This window comes from Bos mutus, chromosome 23, assembly GCF_027580195.1.
Source record: "Bos mutus isolate GX-2022 chromosome 23, NWIPB_WYAK_1.1, whole genome shotgun sequence".
In the NCBI taxonomy this organism is placed as follows: Eukaryota; Metazoa; Chordata; class Mammalia; order Artiodactyla; family Bovidae; genus Bos; species Bos mutus.
Window position 1 is genome coordinate 7,709,581 of NC_091639.1, and position 19,882 is coordinate 7,729,462.

General features: G+C 46.2%; 2 protein-coding genes across 4 annotated transcripts in view; one reads left to right on the top strand and one right to left on the bottom strand.

Moving 5' to 3' along the window:
* The window catches only part of TMEM170B (transmembrane protein 170B), a 210,425-nt gene that overhangs the window by 146,482 nt on the left and 44,061 nt on the right, over positions 1–19,882 (top strand). The gene's annotated exons all lie outside the window — the stretch shown is intronic.
* The window catches only part of ADTRP (androgen dependent TFPI regulating protein), a 73,921-nt gene continuing 59,371 nt past the window's right edge, over positions 5,333–19,882 (bottom strand). For 2 of the 3 annotated variants that reach the window (XM_070361295.1, XM_005905492.3), the window contains exon 7: positions 5,337–12,577. In XM_070361295.1, coding sequence (XP_070217396.1) covers positions 12,543–12,577 — 35 coding nt within the window. In that variant the 3' untranslated portion in view covers positions 5,337–12,542. Of the gene's footprint in view, positions 12,578–19,745; positions 19,874–19,882 lie in introns of all 3 variants that reach the window. The other variant, XR_011462300.1, reaches the window with a different exon arrangement.

Consider the following 19,882-nt stretch of genomic DNA (forward strand, 5'->3'; position numbering starts at 1 on the left):
CTGTCCCTAAAGTAACTCTAACATAAAGTAAGTATTGCTGTCTCAATTTATATAGGAGGAAACCCAGATCCGAAAGGCTGAACGAGTCACCCAAGATGGTAAATGTTGTGGACTCACTGAATTTTGCTTACCTGTGAAGTTCATGGTCTTTCAGACCAGCCTCAATAATATGAGCTTGTGTGCATGTGTGTGTCCACTAAGTCGCTTCAGTTTGTGTCCAACTCTGCAGTCCTATGGACTATATAGCTCACCAGTCTCCCCCGTCTAGAAGGTTCTCCAGGCAAAAATACTGGAGTGGGTTGCCATGCCCTTAACTTGTGTTTTCTTTATCCCCTGGCTACCCAAGGATTCCTCTCCCCAGACCATTTAGGAGCCTTTGAAAGTGCAGCTCGTTGGTGGAGCAGTGTGTTCAGTAGCCCCTGCAATGAGGCCCTGAAATGCCTGCTGAGAGTGTGGTGTGATGGCAGCTGCAGCAGCACCACAAGGCCCCTCTGCACGTGCAGTAGGAAAGGGAGGGATACTGCCCCCCAGCCCTCCATCCTCCACTGTGCAGGGGGCCGTGATGACCCTTGCAGAGCTTCTGCAATAACTGCCATGGTTTGGCCATGGCTATTCTTCTCATCTCGGGCTTCCCTTGTGGCTCAGCTGGTAAAGAATCTGCCTGCAATGTGGAAGACCTGGGTTCGATCCCTGGGTTGGGAAGATCCCCTGGAGAAGGGAAAGGCTACCCACTCCAGTGTGCTGGCCTGGAGAATTCCATAGACTGTATAGTCCATAGGGTCGCAAAGAGTCAGACAGGACTGAGCAACTTTCACTTTCCCTTCATTCTTCTTATCTCAGATACTAGTGGCCTCTGACTGTGGAATGGTCTGCAGGTAAAGCAAAAGTGGGGTTGACAAGGCTCCAGAGTAATTGTAACATATTGATCATTTGTGTTGAACTTTTGTAAAAATGAGCTTTGGCCCCAGAAGGAAGGCAGGAGAACATATGCTTTTGGATTTGTCCTGACCCCTTTACTCCTTTACTCCTGACTCCTTTACTCAATGGACATGAGTTTGAATGAACTCCGGGAGTTGGCGACGGACAGGGAGGCCTGGCATGCTGCAGTCCATGGGGTCGCAAGGAGTCAGACATGAACTAAACTGAGCTGTAAGAATGGGCTTTGCCCCCAGAAAGAAGGTGGGAGAACATATGCTTACGGATTTGTCCTGACCCCTTTACTCCTTCTGACCCAGTGCACCTGGTAAGCAGTGTCACATGGACAGAGGTGGTGTGAGGTTGGTTGTAAAATCTGTAGCCATGGAGGGCAGTGGCCTTTAGTACCTCAGTCAGGAAGTCACACCCAAGGCCATGGCCTCGTGAGCATCATTAGCATGTGTGAGAATGTGCCAAGGATGAATCTCTGTGGTCCACACCCAGCCCCTTGCAGCCCGGCCCTAAAGCAGAGAAATTTGAAACACCAAGGCCTCTTACAGTCGTGTGTGGAACAGTCTCAGAATTCAATTTTCAAAGCAACATTCATGCATTAGATTTTTTTCTGAAATCTGTTCCACTGAATGAACTCATCCGGAGGAAGGACAGACTGTTGTTTCCTTGATTGGATGATGTGGGATCTGGGGAGACTCTTGAATGAAGAGAGGAGGGAGAATTTGTCAAACGGAAGCTGAGGGCTTATTATAGGCCTGTGAGTCACAGGGGCTGCAGGCGTCATCAGAGAGGGGTGAGTGAATGAGGGGCAGGCATGGAGCGGGAAGGGTGGGGCGCAGACAAGGAGTGAAGAAGTGAGGCTGGGAAGGGGAACGGAGAGGGGTGTGTTAGCCAGGGTTCTCCAGAGATGCAGAGCCAATGGGTGGGGGTGTGTGTGGGTGTGGGTGTGGGTGTGTCTTGGTGTGTGGGTGTGTGTCTGGGTGGGTGGGTAGGTGGAGAGAGAAAGAGAGAGAGAGGTTTCACTGAGGTTGGCTCAGCTGTCATGGAGGCTGGCAGGTCTGAAATCTGCAGGGTGGGCCTGCAGGCTGGAGATCCAGGCAGGCCAGTGCTGCAGTTAAGATCCAAAGGCTGATTGCCCGCAGAGTTCCCAACAGGAGCCTCCTCTGGAACCACAATGAGATCTACAGGCAGCTGTGAGGAGACCCCACCAGAAAGCTCTGGAGAGGACTGTGAACCACCCTCAGAGGCTGGTCCCGCACTCTGCCCAAGTCAGTTCCGATACTGCATCCGAATAGAGCAGACCGTCAATGAAGCCTCCAGATCTGCCGGGTGCTAGGATGGCAGGGCCTCAGAAGGCAGTGAGGATAGAAGGCGGGGGCTCTCCCAGGTCATGTTTAAAGCAATCAAAACTTACTATATTCAACTAGGCCTCAGCTGCTGCCACTTCCAAATAATATTCAAACAGAATTCCCATATATCAGTGCTTCCAACTTTGGCTGCCCATTGATGACCTAGAAGTGCTTTTAAAACTCCTAATGCCTAATCCAAAGCCTAGAACAATTTGGAATTTCTGGAGGAGGGATCTGGGCAAAAGTATTTTTATAAGCTTCCCAGATGACTCCAAATATGCAGGCAAGACTGAATAGCTCTTCTGTATACAGCTCCAACAGCCCTTTGCACTACGGTTGACCTTGAGAAACATAAATCTGAACTGCACAGGTCCACTTTTACATGGATTTTTTTTCTGTAGTGAATGCTACAGTACTGCATGATCTGCTGTTGGTTAAATCTATGGGTGTGGAATCATGAGTACAGAGGAACCTCGGATACAGAAGGCTGACTATACAAGATACACAGATTCTCCACTGTGGGCGAGGTCGTCACTCTTAACCCCTGCATTGTTCAAGGGTCAGCTGTATTTCCTTCCCCACCTCCCCACATTGTATGAGTCTCCCTACAATGTCCATGTGAGCCATTTCCATGGCCATTTGAGCTGAACATTGTATGAGGCTCCCCACAATGTCCATGTAACCCATTTTCATGGCCATTTGAGCTGCTCCGGCTCTGAAAAGAGAGTTTTCCACTATAATGTGATTTTCCTGGGGCCTGTACCTTCCCATGTCATATCAGAGGGTATAAAGTGATCTCAAGGAGTTAGCAGGAAGGACTGATCATGAGGGAAAGACATCACAGAGGAAACAGAAGCAAGCTTTGGTAGAAGCTACATGGTGTAAAGAAAAGGAGCCACCTGAATTGACCAGACTGGGCTTGAGCTCCATTTTTCAGGGGTAACTTTCTTTTTTGGTCATATTCGTCAACCTCATTGAACCTGTTTCTTTATCCTTAACACTGGGGTAATAATGTCTGCCCTTCAGACAGGGAAGGACTAGAGAGATCAGTTTAGTTCAGTCACTCAGTCATGTTTGACTCTTTGCGACCCCATGGACTGCAGCGTGCCAAGCCTCCCTATCCATCACCAACTCCCAGAGCTTACTCAAACTCATGTCCATAGAATCGGTGATGCCATCCAACCATCTCATCCTCTGTCATCCCCTTCAATCTTTCCTGGAATCAGGATCTTTTCCAATGAGTCGATTCTTCATATCAGGTGGCCAAAGTATTGGAGTTTCAGCTTCAGCATCAGTCCTTCCAATGAATATTCAGGTTTGATTTCCTTTAGGATGGACTGGTTGAATCTCCTTGCAGTCCAAGGGACTCTTCAAGAGTCTTCTCCAACACCACAGTTCAAAGGCATCAGTAGACTAGATGATAATGCATAGTAAATGGCATAACACATGGTCAATGCATAGTAAATGGCCATTTTTATAGTAAGCACTCAAAGAGGTATAAACTATTGGTGACTGCTTGGCTTAAGACAGACAAGAGAGAGAAATTAAAAGCTAAAATCTGATGTCTAACGACTTGTGCCCCTCAGTTCTCTCATTTGTAAAACTGGGATAATGTGTTGGGTTGAACAGCATCTCTGCAATATTACTGCACACTGGGAAGTTCACAACGTCACCTTATCAGGAAATGGGACCCTTGTAGCTGTGATCGGTGAAGTGTCTCAAAATGAAATCATCCTGGACTTAGGGTGGGCCCTAAAACCAACGACTGCTGTCTTTACACAAGAAAGGAGAGGGGAATTGGAACACAGATTCCAGATTTTCTCTAAGGTAAGAGGCACAAAGACACACAAAGTAGAATGCCATTTGAAGCCGGAAGAAGAGATTGGAGTGTTGTGGCCGCAAGCCGAGGATCATCAAAAGCCCTCAGAAGGGAGGATTCTTCCCTGGAGCCTTCTGAGGGCGCGTGGTGCTCCTAACACCTTGATTTCAGACTGTCAGCCTCTGGGACTGTGAGCAGATAAACTTCTGCCGTTTTTAGTCAGCCTGCTTTGTGGTCCTTTGTTATGGTAGCCCGAGGAAACTAATTCAGTAGGTAATGTAGTACTTCCGGGTTATCGCAACTATAAATGAATCTGTATTGTAAATATAATTAAAATTAGAAATGATAGTTCAGTTCAGTCGCTCAGTTGTGTCCTGACTCTTTTCGACCCCATGGACTGCAGCACGCCAGGCCTCCCTGTCCATCACCAACTCCCGGAGCTCACTCAAACTCATGTCCATCGTGTTGGTGATGCCATCCAACCATCTCATCCTCTGTCATCCCCTTCTTGTTTTAGCTAAATGTTAATTAAGATTATTTAGATACTGGATAAACAACTTATCTGATGACATTCTATGTTAGGGGCTGAGACCACTAGCACGGGGAGGGTGTTCAAGGGTGACTGTGTGAGAGATGCGTGAACTAATGCGTGATGCGTGTAGAGGGGGAAAGGGAGAGGCAGGAAGGCAATAAGGACAAGTCGCATTGCTGCCTGCCCTGGCACCTCCACCCACCAACCAGGGGAAAGGGGCTTGCTGCCCTTGAATCTCAGGTGTACAAGCACAACTCCTGTAATGCACACATAAACACATGCACACACAAACAGCTTAGACTTTGCTGGCTTTCATCCTTGGACATCTGCTTCTAGAGTTGTGGTCTCAATCTCTGTCCTAATGAGCAGCCACAGAACGAGCACACAGCCTTTTCATTAAACCCACCAGAATGACAGCAAAGTCTCCCTTCATCATTGTTGATACAGTCACACAAGTAACCCCTATATTCATTCCATGCCTATGGTCTAATATGGCCCCCAGGTGGGCCCGGGAGAGGTTCGTCTGTAACTGGGAAGAATATTTTTCAATCCATCTTTTCTTTCCCTTAATGTGAGGCTTACCCACACTGCTGAGCAAGGCGGCTGTGACTGAATTGGGTGCAGATAGACCTCCTGGCCTCTTCCTTTTGGTTTGGTGGTATAAGGGTACTGGAAGTTCACAATGACAGGAAGTCTACAGGGGAAAATTCAGGCAGTGCCAATGCAACTTATTTCACAGTAAAAAGAATTTTATTTAACTCCATGATTTTAAAAATTGGCCAAGTTGCGTTAATGCATGTACATAAAATGTCCAACATGAGTGCATTTTAGGATTTAGTTAGAAAACTTTTCAAATGGAATAAAACATGCCTAGATTGAGAGTTCTCAGAATCCTGTACCAGATTCCTGGCAAGGTAGAAGTCGTATAGTATGTTTTCCTAACTCTGCGTCATCTAACTTCATCATTTGAATCTTAATAAAATTAAGTGTTGAGTGAAAACAAATCCCCAAAGCGTAACCAAATATATTGGCTCAGGCCAGACTTAAGCCTCAGCGGAAGGTTTTGTAAGCTCTCGCAGTGGAAGTGTTTTTTCTCTTCTTCCTGTCAGCATCTCAGAGGAGCTGAGCCTGGCAGAGCAGCTGCTAACAGACTGAGCTGGAAAAACTAGGCTTGGTTCTGTATTCCCAGGGGTGCAGCAAGATAAAAGGCCGCACACCCCAGGCCCTAATGCAATGACGGCCACCACGTTCCTGTCGTCAGGCTACGGCGTGCACATGGCCAGGGCCATACACAAAGTATCCCTGGTGGCTCAGATAGTAAAGAATCTCCCTGCAATGTGGACGACCTGGGTTCAATCCCTGGGTCGGGAAGATCTCCTGGAGAAGGGAATGGCTCCCCACTCCAGTAATCATGCCTGGAGAATCCTATGGACGGAGGAGCCCGGAAGGCTACAGTCCATGGAGTCGCAAAGAGTCAGACACGATTGAGTGACTAACACTTTCACTTTCATACACATAGTAGGCACTTTATAATTACCGTTCAATGAGTGAATGAATCAATCCCACAATATGGTGGAGTACAGTGTTGTTCAACTCATTGCTTGCAACCCTATTGCTATTGTATTAAGAAATCAATTCAATTATCACAAAATCTTTCAAATAGTAGAAAATAATAGGATAGAAAATAAATTGGTCTATCATACATATTAAAAGTGTGTTTTGTGTGTGTGTGTTTCTACTGGATCATGATGTAAAATGCATTTCTGAAGGCATCATAATTGCTTCAGGAGCCAGTGGGATCCCTTTTTGTCTCTGCTGTCTCCTCTCTTCTTAAGAATGGTGACAACCCTGCAGTGAGTTCTCTCCCCAGTCATAAAGCAAGTTTAAATTCTTGTAGTGCAGCCAGTTGGTCAAGACTGGAATCATCAAGTGTGGTGGGTCACAGCCGTGCTTCCTCAAAGGGATGCAGAGTTTTTCTGACCCATCAGTGGCTGAGATCACTGTCCACTCTATTTGGGGGTGCTCCAGCCATAGATTAGCTCTCGGAAGGAGGGGTGAGCATCACAGGACACACAGCCAGTCCTTTCTTGGCAGCCATGTGATAAAACGCTGTGGATTAGTAAGGTTTGTCCTCTGAGTCTGTAGCTGACTCTTTCTGTACTGCTCCTTTTCTTACAATATCCCAATTTTTATTTTTCCAAGCATGCCTCTTGCCATATTAAACTGTACTTTTAAATCATCAAATATCCTTCATTGGTAATTGGACATGGATGAGTGTAAGTCAATAAGTTACTTCTCTCATAAGAAGTGAAAGTGTTAGTTGCTCAGTTGTATCTGACTCTTTGTGACCCCATGGCCTGTAGCCTGCCAGGCTCTTCTTTCCACGGAATTTTCCAGGCAAGAATACTGGAGTGGGTTGCCACTTCCTTCTCCAGGTGATCTTCTTGACCCAGGGATCAAACATGGGTCTTCTGCATTGCAGGCAGATTCCTTACCATCTGAGCCACCAGGGAAGGCCTCAGAAGTGTTTATGTTCAATATGTCTCTCCCTGTAAAATGAAAGGTTTTAATTTCTAGTGAAGGAGGTTTTTTGTACATTGGCAAGATATTTGGGTGGCAGAGTCCCCTTTCCAACATCCCTGAAGACTCATACCACGGAGTGACTGAAGAAGTCTTAGTTATGATGAATTAAGAGTTAAACTAGACCAAGCCTCAATGACAGCAGGTATCATCTGTGAGGAAGAGGTGGGCAGGCACCTAAAGGAAAATAAATTCAGAGCTAAACACTATTTATTTTTGATGCCCTCCCCCCCACCTTTTAAAGGTCAATCTCCCTGACTTGAATGCTAGCATTCTGTGGGCTCTCCTTGGGTTAATCATTGTCATTCAGACAGTCCAATCTGGAGAGTCACCTGTATGCAATGTTTATTCTTCAGGCCTTCCCTCATCTTTCTTTTTATTTCTTTATAAAAATTTACTTGTCCTAAGTCCCATTCTATCCATATGCTTTCCACTGCAGTATCATGTGAAAATTTGATCACCATTGTCAGTAAGATTCTGGGACTTAAGATGGAGAAAGTATCTTAAATGAAACAGTGAATCTCATGCTAGGATTCTCAGCTTCTGGAAAAGAAGGAAGTGATTTGGTGATTCAGTTCAGTTCAGTTCAGTCGCTCAGTCGTGTCCGACTCTCCCTGTCCTCCCTGGGAGGACACCAGGCCTCCATGTCCATCACCAACTCCTGGAGTTCACCCAAACTCATGTGCATCGAGTTGGTGATGCCATCCAGCCATCGCATCCTCTGTTGTCCCCTTCTCCTCCTGCCCCCAATCCCTCCCAGCATCAGGGTCTTTTCCAATGAGTCAGCTCTTCGCATGAGGTGGCCAAAGTACTGGAGTTTCAGCCTCAGTGTCAGTCCTTCCAAAGAACACCCAGGACTGGTCTCTTTTAGGACGGACTGGTTGGATCTCCTTGCAGTCCAAGGGACTCGAAAGAGTCTTCTCCAGCACCACATTTCAAAAGCAGCAATTCTTTGGTGCTCAGCCTTCTTCACAGTCCAACTCTCACATCCATACATGACCACTGGAAAAACCATAGCCTTGACTAGACGGACCTTTGTTGGCAAAGTAATGTCTCTGCTTTTGAATATGCTATCTAGGTTGGTCATCACTTTCCTTCCAAGGTGTAAGCGTCTTTTAATTTCATGGCTGCAGTCACCATCTGCAGTGATTTTGGAGCCCCCAAAAATAAAGTCTGACACTGTTTCCACTGTTTCCCCGTCTATTTCCCATGAAGTGATGGGACCAGATGCCATGATCTTTGTTTTCTGAATGTTGAGCTTTAAGCCAACTTTTTCACTCTCCTCTTTCACTTTCATCAGGAGGCTTTTTAGTTCCTCTTTGGTGGTTAGGCCTGTAGAATTTGGAAGTTGTAAATAATCCTCAAGTGAGTCTGCATGTATTTTCAGTACTTTCTCATGGCCTGGAGTTAGGCATTATGGGGGATATAGACAAATACCTGGGCTCCAGGAGTTTGCAGCTAAGTGAGGTGGAATGGGGAGGGAACCTTGGATGCCAAACACTTGCATGCATCACTTTAAATCATCTCACTTGATCAGGATTATCACATGATTTTAAGGAACCAAGACTCAGAAAAGTAAACTTTCCCCAGGTTCTATATAAATACTGAGTGGTGGAGTCAGGATTTAAATTCAGGTCTGACGGGGTTCTGATGCTTATGTTCTTTTCAGCATTCCGTAGTGTTATGGAAACAGAATCCCAGAGGGAGAGGTGAAAAGGAGAGCCTAGAAGGCGGGATGGGGCCTGCGGTGGGAGTTGAGAGGAAGAGCCCGCTGCCCTGGACCGGCAAGAGAGAACTTTTTAGAACTAAGTGACACTCAGAGTTGGAAGCCACAAAGGACAACTTATTTGATAATAGCTGGAAGAAGAGAGGTCTTTCCAGGTTTGTTGTTGTTCAGTCACTCAGTCATGTGCGATTCTTTGCCACGCCATGGATGCAGCACACCAGGCTTCCTTGTCCTTCACCATCTCCCAGAGTTTGCTCAAACGCATGTCCATTGAGTTGACGATGCCATCTAACTCATCCAAGTTGGATGGCCAAGAAAGGAAAGGCTTGGGAGTGGAAATAAAAGTGTGCTGAAGGACAAAATCTTGGAGATCTGATTAAGGGAGTGAAAATTATTCCTGTGGTCTGCCTTCGCTTTTACTGCATCTTAATTCAGTTGAGGGTGGAGGAATCATTGCTGGAGATGCTTTCCCTCTAAGGGACAGGAGTTCAGGAAGCTCAGCCTTCCACACAGTCTTACCTGGAGCCACTGCCTCTGAGAAGGAGGCTCAGGATCCCCAGGAAAGGGTCTTTTTCCTGGTGACGCAAGTGGGGAGCTTCCGGGGAGCCAAGCTGAGGAAGCCAGGTGCTTCTTCCTTCCTTTTTTGGAATCCAGGCCAGTTTCAATTTACATAACACAGCTTAATCCACAGAAACAGGAGCTGGAGGCAAGTTCTTTCCCTTTTCCTTTTTTTCTCTCCACGACACAGAAACCTTTATTTTCTCCCTACACCACAAACCGGTGCTGTTAAATAATATTGGATAATTGCACCTGTCGTACTCCCCATATTGTGCTGGAGAAAAATAATTGCTGGTTTTCTGCTTTGCAGTTTAGCTGTGACTCCGTCATTTGACTCGGAGCATGTCATTTTCTCCCGTTTTAGACTGTGTACAGTCAAACTGTGTGAAAGGACTCTCAGATAGCGGCACTGCCTGTGTGAGTGGGCGCGGGCCTCATTCAGCAATGATTTCTAATTTATACAGCATTGAAAATCCACTGCTATAAATAAACAGTTCTGACTGGCTTTGCTGCCTACTCAAATGCTCTTATTTAAAAAAAAAGAAAAGAAAAGAACCATCAGCTACATGAGAATGGAAAATAAAGTCTGGATATGGATTCAGGTTTCTGACACTTGTGCCCTTGGGCTGGGGGTACCCGGACTTGGGGTGGGCTCAGCGCTCAGCCAGGCAGCCTTCTGGGAGACTGGCCTCCTCACTCTTTTCTCAACCCCCCTCCCCCACACCCCACACTCTCCACATGCCAGCACCAGGCGTTTGGGGATTACAGTGTATGAAACTGACTTCCTGTAATGACAAGTATTGCAAGCAAGTAGGTGCAGAGGAGCCAAAAATAGCTTGAGAAACGGATGACCCATTCACAGGGAGGATGGAGCTAATGTACTGTTTAGGCAAACAAGGCAAGTCTTCTCCCCAAACTCAAAATCAGTGTCACGTGGGAGAGAGCAACTTCAGAGTATAAGCACAGGTAGGGACCAGTCCATGAGTCTGAGCCAGCTCTGGGAGATAGTGAAGGACAGGGAAGCCTGGCGTGCTGCAGTCCATGGTGACAAAGGGTCGGCCATGACCGAACAACTGAACAACCACCAAGATAAAATGAGGTCTTGGAATGAGAGTGGCTCTAAATTCATGACAACTGTACAAATATTGTTGCCAGTTTTCTCATCGTTATCATTTGGTTCGTATTGTTCTCTAACCACTAAGGGTCTCACACAGCTTTATGTGGGCGGCTGACACTATCTCCCTTCTAAGGAGCGTTTCATCAGTGTTCATGACTGGTGTTCTATTACTCTCCTTTCCTAAGCTACAGCAGCGTCAAGGAAGCACTGTGTGATTACATCTGTGCTCACTGGGGAATGGTTCTGAGGTATTTCTAGAGCTGGATTAGCTACTGCACGGTGGCCAGTCATGCAGCTAGCAGAGTTTAATTTGGTCCCGGGGACAGTGAAGTCACAAATAGAAATTTGTAGGCTCATCCCAGGCAGGAGCTTACTATGACTCTGAGAAATATGCAGCCCCGAGTCATTCGGGGGGTGTGGAAAATTTGGGTGATCCCCTGTGGGCTTCACCTTTGGAGAATTTCCACTGTGACAACTGCTTCTCAGCTCCCGCTGAGACCAGGTGTGTGGAGCAGTCAAGAAGCAGCTGGTGTGGGAAAGGAGGTGGTGTTTCCAGATTCAGAACAAAAGACTCAAGGCTCATATTTGCATAACTGAAGAGGAGTGGGGGTCTCTTGGTGCCTGTCCTGGTCTTCCCCTGGACTCCCTGCCCTATTGGAATACGCTGCTCTCTTCCCTAAGTCTATCAAACCGCCCTTGGTGTCCATTTTAACCATATTTCTCCTGTATCATGTTAGATTGGAAAGCCCAAGTACAATTCACCCAGCCCATATGGGTCTGTTGGCGTATCGATGGACTCAAACATGTTTACCTACCACTAATCATTTGTGTTCTTTATAAAATGTGTCTGAAAATAAAGACCCAGAAAAATTCTCTAGGAAAATTAAAGCAGGTTTACGAACACGTTCGTTAATCAGTTGACAATCAGCTTTTTTAAACCATAACCTAAGCCACGAGATGAGTTGGATGGCATCACTGAGTCAATGGACATGAGTCTGAGCAAATTTCTGGACATGGTGAAGAACAGGGAAGCCTGGCGTGCTGCAGTCCATGGGGTCACAAAGAGTCGGACACGACTGAGCAGCTGAACAACAACAGCAACTCAGCAAAGTGCTTCGTACCAAAGCAGTCTCAGTAGTCATAATCATGTCACTTCCCATCCAGATTGTTCCCCAAGTAAAATGATCATTTATTTAACGAATCAATCAGTATTCCCATGTAAGAGATTCTAACAATGTCCCTGTGTTCTGTGTTTACTTGCCCCAAATGCTTGCTCACAAAGGGACAGATTTCCCAATATTTTTATAACTTATTTTCTCATTGCCCCAGTTAATTTGCTAGCAACAGCCATCTTCCTACATTTCCATTTACAGGAAAAAAAAAAAATAGATGAGAAATCCATGAAAATAACTAGCTTATTAAAGCTCTTCTTTTGAGGAAAATTGGGATTATTCAGACATGGGCCAGGACTGGGAGTTGGCAGATCTGGGAGATAAAAGTTGTTGTCTTGGTTCTAACACTAAAGCTTTGGCCGCATGAGGTAACTTCCCGTCTAGGTCCTCAGGCTCCTTCTCTGTGAAGAGTGTGGATGACCCGAAGTTCCTTTCTCTTTAAACATTCCCTGACACTGCATTTACACAAGTGTCTTTGGCCTTCGGCGAGATGTTGACCACAGACCATCCTCCCCAGAGGTCAGACAGAGGTAACACATTCTGAGAGAGCAGGAATTGTTTTGGGGGCAAATGTTTCCAAAAGCCAAAAGTCCTCAAATTAATCCCCTACCTTCATAAGCCTCTTTTAAAATTTATATGTTATTCCCTGTCCTTTCTACTCTTCTATGTTGCTCTACCACCTTCCCCTACCAGGAAAAAAAAAAAAAGATGGGAAAAAATTCTCATGTTTTCTTCCGTCTTAGTTCTTGCAAAAGTGTCTGATCACTTCCTCTTCTTCCTGGGTTGCATTGTATCACCTGCACAAACGAGAACAGAAAGAGACCTTAGTCTTTGGGCTTCCCTGATGGGTGTTCTCCTGTGGGTAGACGTCCACCCTGACTTGGCACAGTGGAGAGTTGAGGAAACTTTTGCATGGGCGAGATGATGCACTTGAAGAGCTCTGAAACCCACCAGCACTGCTGCAAGGACAGGAGGGGACGCTTCTGCTGTCCTGCTTGGGGCGTGACTCACAGCTGGCCAGCTGACCAAAGGGGCAGTTGGCATCCTGTGGCTCTGAACATTTCCTGTGAACCACTGATGGCTGTTGCTTTCGGCATGTGTTTGAAGGCTGCACACAGTCTGTCAACAAATTTTGAGACTGCAGATGAAGATGAAGAGACCACATCAATCAAATGAGAGAGGAAATAGAAGCGTGGCTATTCACCTAACTAGGTGCCGTTCTGTGACCTTTAACCAAATCAGTTTATTGGCATGCATAGAAAAGTACTGGAATATTGATTAGTGTTTAGTAAGCTTATTAGAGGGGTTTATTCTACTGAAATTGTAGCATTAGATTTCTAGAATGACTTCCATTTAGCCAACAATTGGTATCTCCATCTTTAATGATCACAAATCTTCACATAAACTTTGAAATTTCAGAAACTTCATTAGCTCATTGTCCTTCCTGTCTGTTGCCAAACGCAGTCTTTTTTCAGCTCAGTCTCTTCTCAGCCCTTCTAGAGCCCCATTACTCCTGGCTCATATTATCACAACAGTCTCAGTTTGCAATTCCAGGCTTTATTCTTTAAACCCTGCCCCCTCCATCAGTTATATCCTTAACAGTAAACTTTAAATAGCTTATCATTGCATTTTGCTGGAACTCCCCTTCTCAGAGGTGTTAGAGATTGATGACATGAGGTCCTCCTGTAGCCCCCTCATCACACTGATTTCTAGGGTGGCCAGCTCCTAATCACCCAGCCCCAACAGCCACCTTTGAATTCATGTCTCTCAACATCTTTAAGCACAGTCTCCTTTCTTCAGTTCCTCATCAATCCATACTACACCCAATAACGTAAGTGAAGCCTTGCTGATTTATCTGGCTTTACATGTTTCACTTCTTTTCATTGATGCTTCCACTTGTTTTACATTTTTGATGTGAATTCTCTTTGCCCCAGTTAGGTCTTCTCTACATTAGGTCTGTAGACATAAGCACAATATCTTCTTTTTTCTGAAGTATACATTTAGGACCTTTAATGAATCTGTTTTCAGGTAAACAACACGTTGCTGCTAAGTTGCTTCAGTCCGACTCTGTGCGATCCCATAGACGGCAGCCCACCAGGCTCCCCGGGATTCTCCAGGTGAGAACGCTGGAGTGGGTGGCCATTTCATGAATGCATTTCTTCAATGCATGAAACTGAAAAGTGAAAGTGAAGTCGCTCAGTTGTGTCCGACTCTTAGCGACCCCATGGACTGCAGCCTACCAGGCTCCTCCGTCCATGGGATTTTCCAGGCAAGAGTATTGGAGTGGGGTGCCATTGCCTTCTCTGAAACAACAAGTTAGTTCTCTTGTATTCAGTAGCTTGCTCATTGTAAACTTCTCAAAGTTGTTCCTTCCAGGATCTCTCTGAAGCAACCTAAAACTTTGTTTATCCATGTTGTTACCAATCCTCAAAGTCTAACTGTAATCAAAAGCTCATTGCTTCAACCCTGGGTGCCAAGGATTGGAGATTCCTTCTTGAGTCAAGAGACACAACAGAACACGACGTCTTGGAGAGAAACAGCAGAAGCAGGAGTGGAGGTGATGGTGGGCAGTTCCTCAGGGGAAGGAAGGCAGGTGGCTCCTTCCACTGGATCAGAGTCTCCATGTCCAACCACGAAGCTCTGAGGGGACTCACATCTTGTGAATATCACTGGAATCATATTTTTATGTTGGGTTCTAGAAGGTAGGGATGGGTTCTTAGTTCTGAATTCTCATGGCGCTCAACAGTCTCTAGATTTCTTTGAGTCTTCAGAATTTATCTCTGCTGCTGCTGCTAAGTCGCTTCAGTCGTGTCCGACTCTGTGCGACCCCATAGACGGCAGCCCACCAGGCTCCCCCGTCCCTGGGATTCTCCAGGCAAGAACACTGAAGTGGGTTGCCATTTCCTTCTCTGAATTTATCTCTGAATGATGCTAAAGCTGAAACTCCAGTACTTTGGCCACCTCATGCGAAGAGTTGACTCATTGGAAAAGGCTCTGATACTGGGAGGGATTGGGGGCAGGAGGAAAAGGGGACAACAGAGGATGAGATGGCTGGATGGCATCACTGACTCGATGGACATGAGTTTGAGTGAACTCCAGGAGTTGGTGATGGATAGGGAGGCCAGGCGTGCTGCGATTCACGGGGTTGAAAAGAGTGGGACACGACTGAGCGACTGAACTGAACTGATGTTTTCACAATGCATAGCTGGTTTTTGTATATACATTGTAGTTTTTTGACTTGTGGTTACTGTGGACTTCATATATGCTGATCAGTAACTATATCCATTTATTTTAAACTGGTAGTCATTTAAGTTCAAACACGTCCTAAAGTTCAGCTCAGTTCAGTCGCTCAGTTGTGTCCGACTCTTTGCGACCTCATGGACTGCAGTGCACCAGGCCTCCCTGTCCATCACCAACTCCTGGAGCCTACTCAAACTCATGTCCATCGAGTCGGTGATGTCATTCAACCGTCTTATCCTTTGTCATCCCCTTCTCCTCCTACCTTCAATCTTTCCCAGCATCAGGGTCTTTTCTAATGAGTCAGTTCTTCGCATCAGGTGGCCAAAGTATTGGCCTTCAGCTTCAGCATCAGTCTTTCCAATGAATATTCACATTCTAAAGGGTCTACATTTTCCCCCTCATCCCCATGTTTTGTGTTTTTGATGTCACATTTTATATCTTCATGTCTCTCCCTTCCCTGTTTATTGTAGTTGTAGCTTATTTTACCTTTTTATCTTTTAAGCTTCACACTATCTTATGTCAGTGGTTGATCCACAGCCTTTACTATATATTTGCCTGTACTAGTAGGATTTTCCCCTTCCTATAATTTTATCTTTTTTTTTATAGCCTTTTCATTTTTATTTAAAGACCACCCTGTAACACTTCTTGTAAGATTGATTTCTCTCTCTCTCTCTCCATGCACTCCATTGTGTCCGACTCTGTGACGCCATGGACTGCCGCCTGCCAGGCTCCTCTGTCCATGGGATTTTCCAGGCAAGAACACGAGTGGGTTGCCATGATCTCCTCCAGGGGATCCAGGGGATTTTCCCTACCAAGGGATCAAATCCACGTCTCCTGCATCTCCTACAGTGGCAGGTGGATTCTTAACCAGGGAACCACCTGAGAAGTAAGATTGGTTTAGTACTGACGAGCTCTTGATTTTTTCTTGTCTGAGAAGCTTTTTATCTTCCCCTTAATTTTGAACGATAACCTTCCTGGGAGGAGTATCCTAGGTTGTGATTTTCTCCTTTAAGCTCTTTACCTCTATCGTGCCACTCCCTTCTGAACTGCAAACGTTCTGCTACAAATCGGTTGACAGCCTTAGGCGGGTTCCCTCGTATGTGGAGCTGTTTTTCTCTTGCTGTCCTTAGACTTCTCTTTTTGTCTTTAACCTTGTCCATTTTAATCATATGTTTTGGTGTAAGTCCCTTTGAGTTCAACTTGTTTGGAATTCTTTGTGCTTCTGTACCTGGGCATCTGTTTCCTTCTTCAGGTTTGGAAAGTTTTCAACCATGATTTTATCAAATACAATTTATACTTTTTTTTCTCTCTCTTCTTCTGGGAAACCCTAAGACGCAAATGTTAGTACAATTGATAATGTCCCAGAGGTCTCTTACACTATTCCCATTTTTTAAGTTTTCCTTTTTGCTCTTCTGCTTGGGCGATTTCCATTATTCTATCTTCCGGACTGCTTATGCATTGCTCAATATCACATAATCTCCTGCTCATGCACTCTAGAGTATTTTTCATTTCAGTCATTGCATTTTTCAATTCTGACTGATTCTTTCCTGTATTTTCTAGTTCTTTGTTGAAATTCTTTTTGTGTTCATCTATTCTTTTCTCCAGTTTAGCATTCTTATTACTATTTCTTTGAATTCTTTGTCACGTAAATTATTTATCTGTTTCATTAGCACTTTTTATTGTTTGTTTGTTGTTTCATTTAAAACATAGTCCTCTTGTCTTCTCATTTTGTTTAACTTTCTTTGTCTATGTGAAGTCAGGTGAAACAGATGCTCATCTCTGTCTTGAAGTCAAGTCCTGGTGTTAGATTCCCTTGGAGTCTGTGTGAGCCCATCAGCTCTGGTGAGAGAGCCGGCTTTGAAGTGAGCATGTCTTCATCCAGGATGGGCTGGTGCTCATGGCCTTGGTGGGTGGAAGGACTGGGGTTGGAGGCGAGAGCCGGAACCAGGTGCAAGCAGAGCTGCTTCTATGCTCAGTGACTGTCACTGCTCTGCTGGAGCGGGGCAGTGGCTGGGGGCATAGGGGCTGGAGCAGGGACCCCTGAGGGAGCTGGTTTCTCTCGGGTGTGATGGCAGTCCCATCTTGGTTTGGGACAAAGGCGGGGCCTAAGGCCTTGGGGCCCCACTTCAGTGCTGGTTTTACTTTCTCCCCAGTGTGTGCCCTCGGTTAGAGGCTGATGCCATGCCACTGAGCTGACCCCACCCCCACCCCTCCGCCCCCCAGAGGGGATCTGTCCTGCAGCAATGACACTCACCCTGCAGAGTGTGGGCAGGGATTCATGAGCTGGTAATGGTTGCCTCCACCCAGGTCAGAGCAGGGCCAGGGGCCAGGCTGGCTCCATGCCCTCGAGTGTGCATACTCTCGCTGGCAATGGTGGCCTCTGCCTTAGAGGAGACCAGCACCACCAGAGCAAGAGGGGCTGGAGCCGGAGCCTGGTGCGGGCTGAGGGGCACCCCGAGGCGGTCCCCAAGCATTTTGCAACCAGTTGCCTCTGTGCTGTCGTTGGGAGGAAGCAGACCTGTGCATGACCTCCTTAAGAGTGGAGTCTCAGTCTCTTACAGCCCTCAGTAAACCCCACTGGTTTTCAAGCCAGCCAAGCGGGCTCATCTTCCCCATGTCAGATCCAAGAGCTGAGGTGCCTGATACACGGTTCAAAGTCCTCGTTCCGCAGGGAGGATCCCTTTGCCCGTGATATCTCCCCCGCCCCTGTGTCCCCCACCGGTGAGGGCAAGTCCTGAGCAGATTGCCTCTCCTCCCTCCTCCTCAGCTCTGCATGGATCTTTCTTTACAGCCTGGGTTGGAGAGTAGCTGCTCTGCTGTACTCTCGCTGAAATCAAGAGTCACCCTATATGTAGTTGTGGTTCTGATGTGTTCATGAGGGAAGGTGAGCCCGGCATCCTCCTACTAGCCCGTTTTGATCTCCTCCCATCCTGAATTATTTCAGTCCTCTCTTTATCCTCTGTTAGTACCAAGAAGTAGAGATATTTTAGGCCAAACATTTAACGTTCGTCTCATGCAAGATTCAAACCTTTTCTGCGGGCATGGTAAGGGAAACCACTCCTTTAGCCAACATCACTATGGACACATATGTAATTACACACCCTATTCTTCGTACAGTTGGAACACGGGATAAGTAAAATCAGACTATTTCAAAAAATTGACACCTATGTATCCACAATCATAAAAGCTACTGACAGACTTAGAGCTGAAAATCTGAAGAACATTTGTTGAGTTTCAGAGGCTTGGCTTGGAAAAGGGTGAGAAGGCAGATTGTTGGGGGGATATGAGGTGTTAGAAGAATGAGATTCGAACATAGATGAGTACAAGTCACAGTGTAGAAAGTAGAGGGGGGAGATGGAATTGAGAGCTGGCTGGAGAAATCCTCGAGGGAAAAGAGGCTGAGGAAGAGGGAGAAGTAATAATCCTGAGTGGACTCTCTTAGAGCTTAGAGAGATGAAGTTAGGACAAGAAATGCAAAAAGGAGCTGTATTCTTCTTTCTGACTAAATGGTGCCCAGTGGGGTTACGCTTTATACATACATATGGAGTCAGCTCACGGTAGGATTCTTTTTTATGAAGTGATCAGGGACAATATGCAAGATAGACAGACCTTATAACAAATGTCTTTGTGGATAAAACTGAGGGGGTATACTAGATGGCCTCTAAGTAGCTTTCAACAATAAAATCTCCTTTAAATAAATCTGATCTATAGGAAGTTATATTATAGGAAGACTTTAATAACATTCTGTCCAAGGCACCATCACAAGGTTACTTGGCCAGATTGGAATTTTCAGCTTATAAACTATCCTGGAGGGGAAAGAATCTGTGGTCTTGGGCCTTGACGAAGGATACGCCTGGCACATAGCCCTCATGTGAATGTAAGGACAGGGAACATGGGCCACAGGTAAGCTGACCACCTCTCCAGCCACACCTACATATAAGAGGCTCTCCATTTTGACCTGGAGGCACATGGCCCCTTTCACGCCTGATATATCTTGTGGGTTGTTGGGTTTTTCTTCCTGATGGACTTGTGTCCTGGCGTCAAAATCTTTATGTCTTATCAAGAAGGGGGAAAAACAAAAAGCAAAGTTAAATATTAAGTGGCAGAGAAGGGGTCCTGTGTTGGGACCCCATGACAGCCCCTCTCTCCGAGCATTCAGAGTGGCAGCAATCTGTCTAGAGCATCTCTAGGTGCTCAGACATGGTGAGCCAAGCTTTCAGTGATCTACCAAAGACTGCTTCCCCCATTGGCTTTCGTCAGGGATGGAAATCCGTGTTTTACCTCACTCTGCCTGCAATGTAGAAAATGGCTCTTACCCAGTGGTTTTCTGGCCTCAATAACTGGCTCAGTGCTTGTCCACCCCTCTGTTCCATGACGCAGAAAAGCTAGTACAGGTCTGGGAATGAGATGGTAACAACTCAAGCAGGTTGGTCCTCTGGAACCACGTGAGAGCTTTCCGAGCCACAGCATCTTTTTGAAGGCCAGTGGCACCTTCCTGCGGGCCTGATGGGGCTGTCTCCCTGGTGCCCAGGGCTTGCTCTCTGCATTTCTATACCCCTAGAGAATGCCACACACTTCCAAGTTTACATTTGATTCCTGGTGTCACTCATGGTTATTGCCCTTCTAAAGCTTCTCATTTTCACCTACTGACATGACACATGAGGAGGCAGAAAGTCCGTAGACATGACCATCATTACCAACAGCCTTCTCGTCCAAGCATCTGACCTGGGAAAACACCACATTGCACAAGGAAGCTGGTAGATACAATTGTCTCAGCTGGGAGGAGTCCAGCGTCCTGTGGCACATCGGGCCTTGTTCTCAGACCAGCAGTGTCTGTCTCTCTGGGGCACACGCTGGAAGGA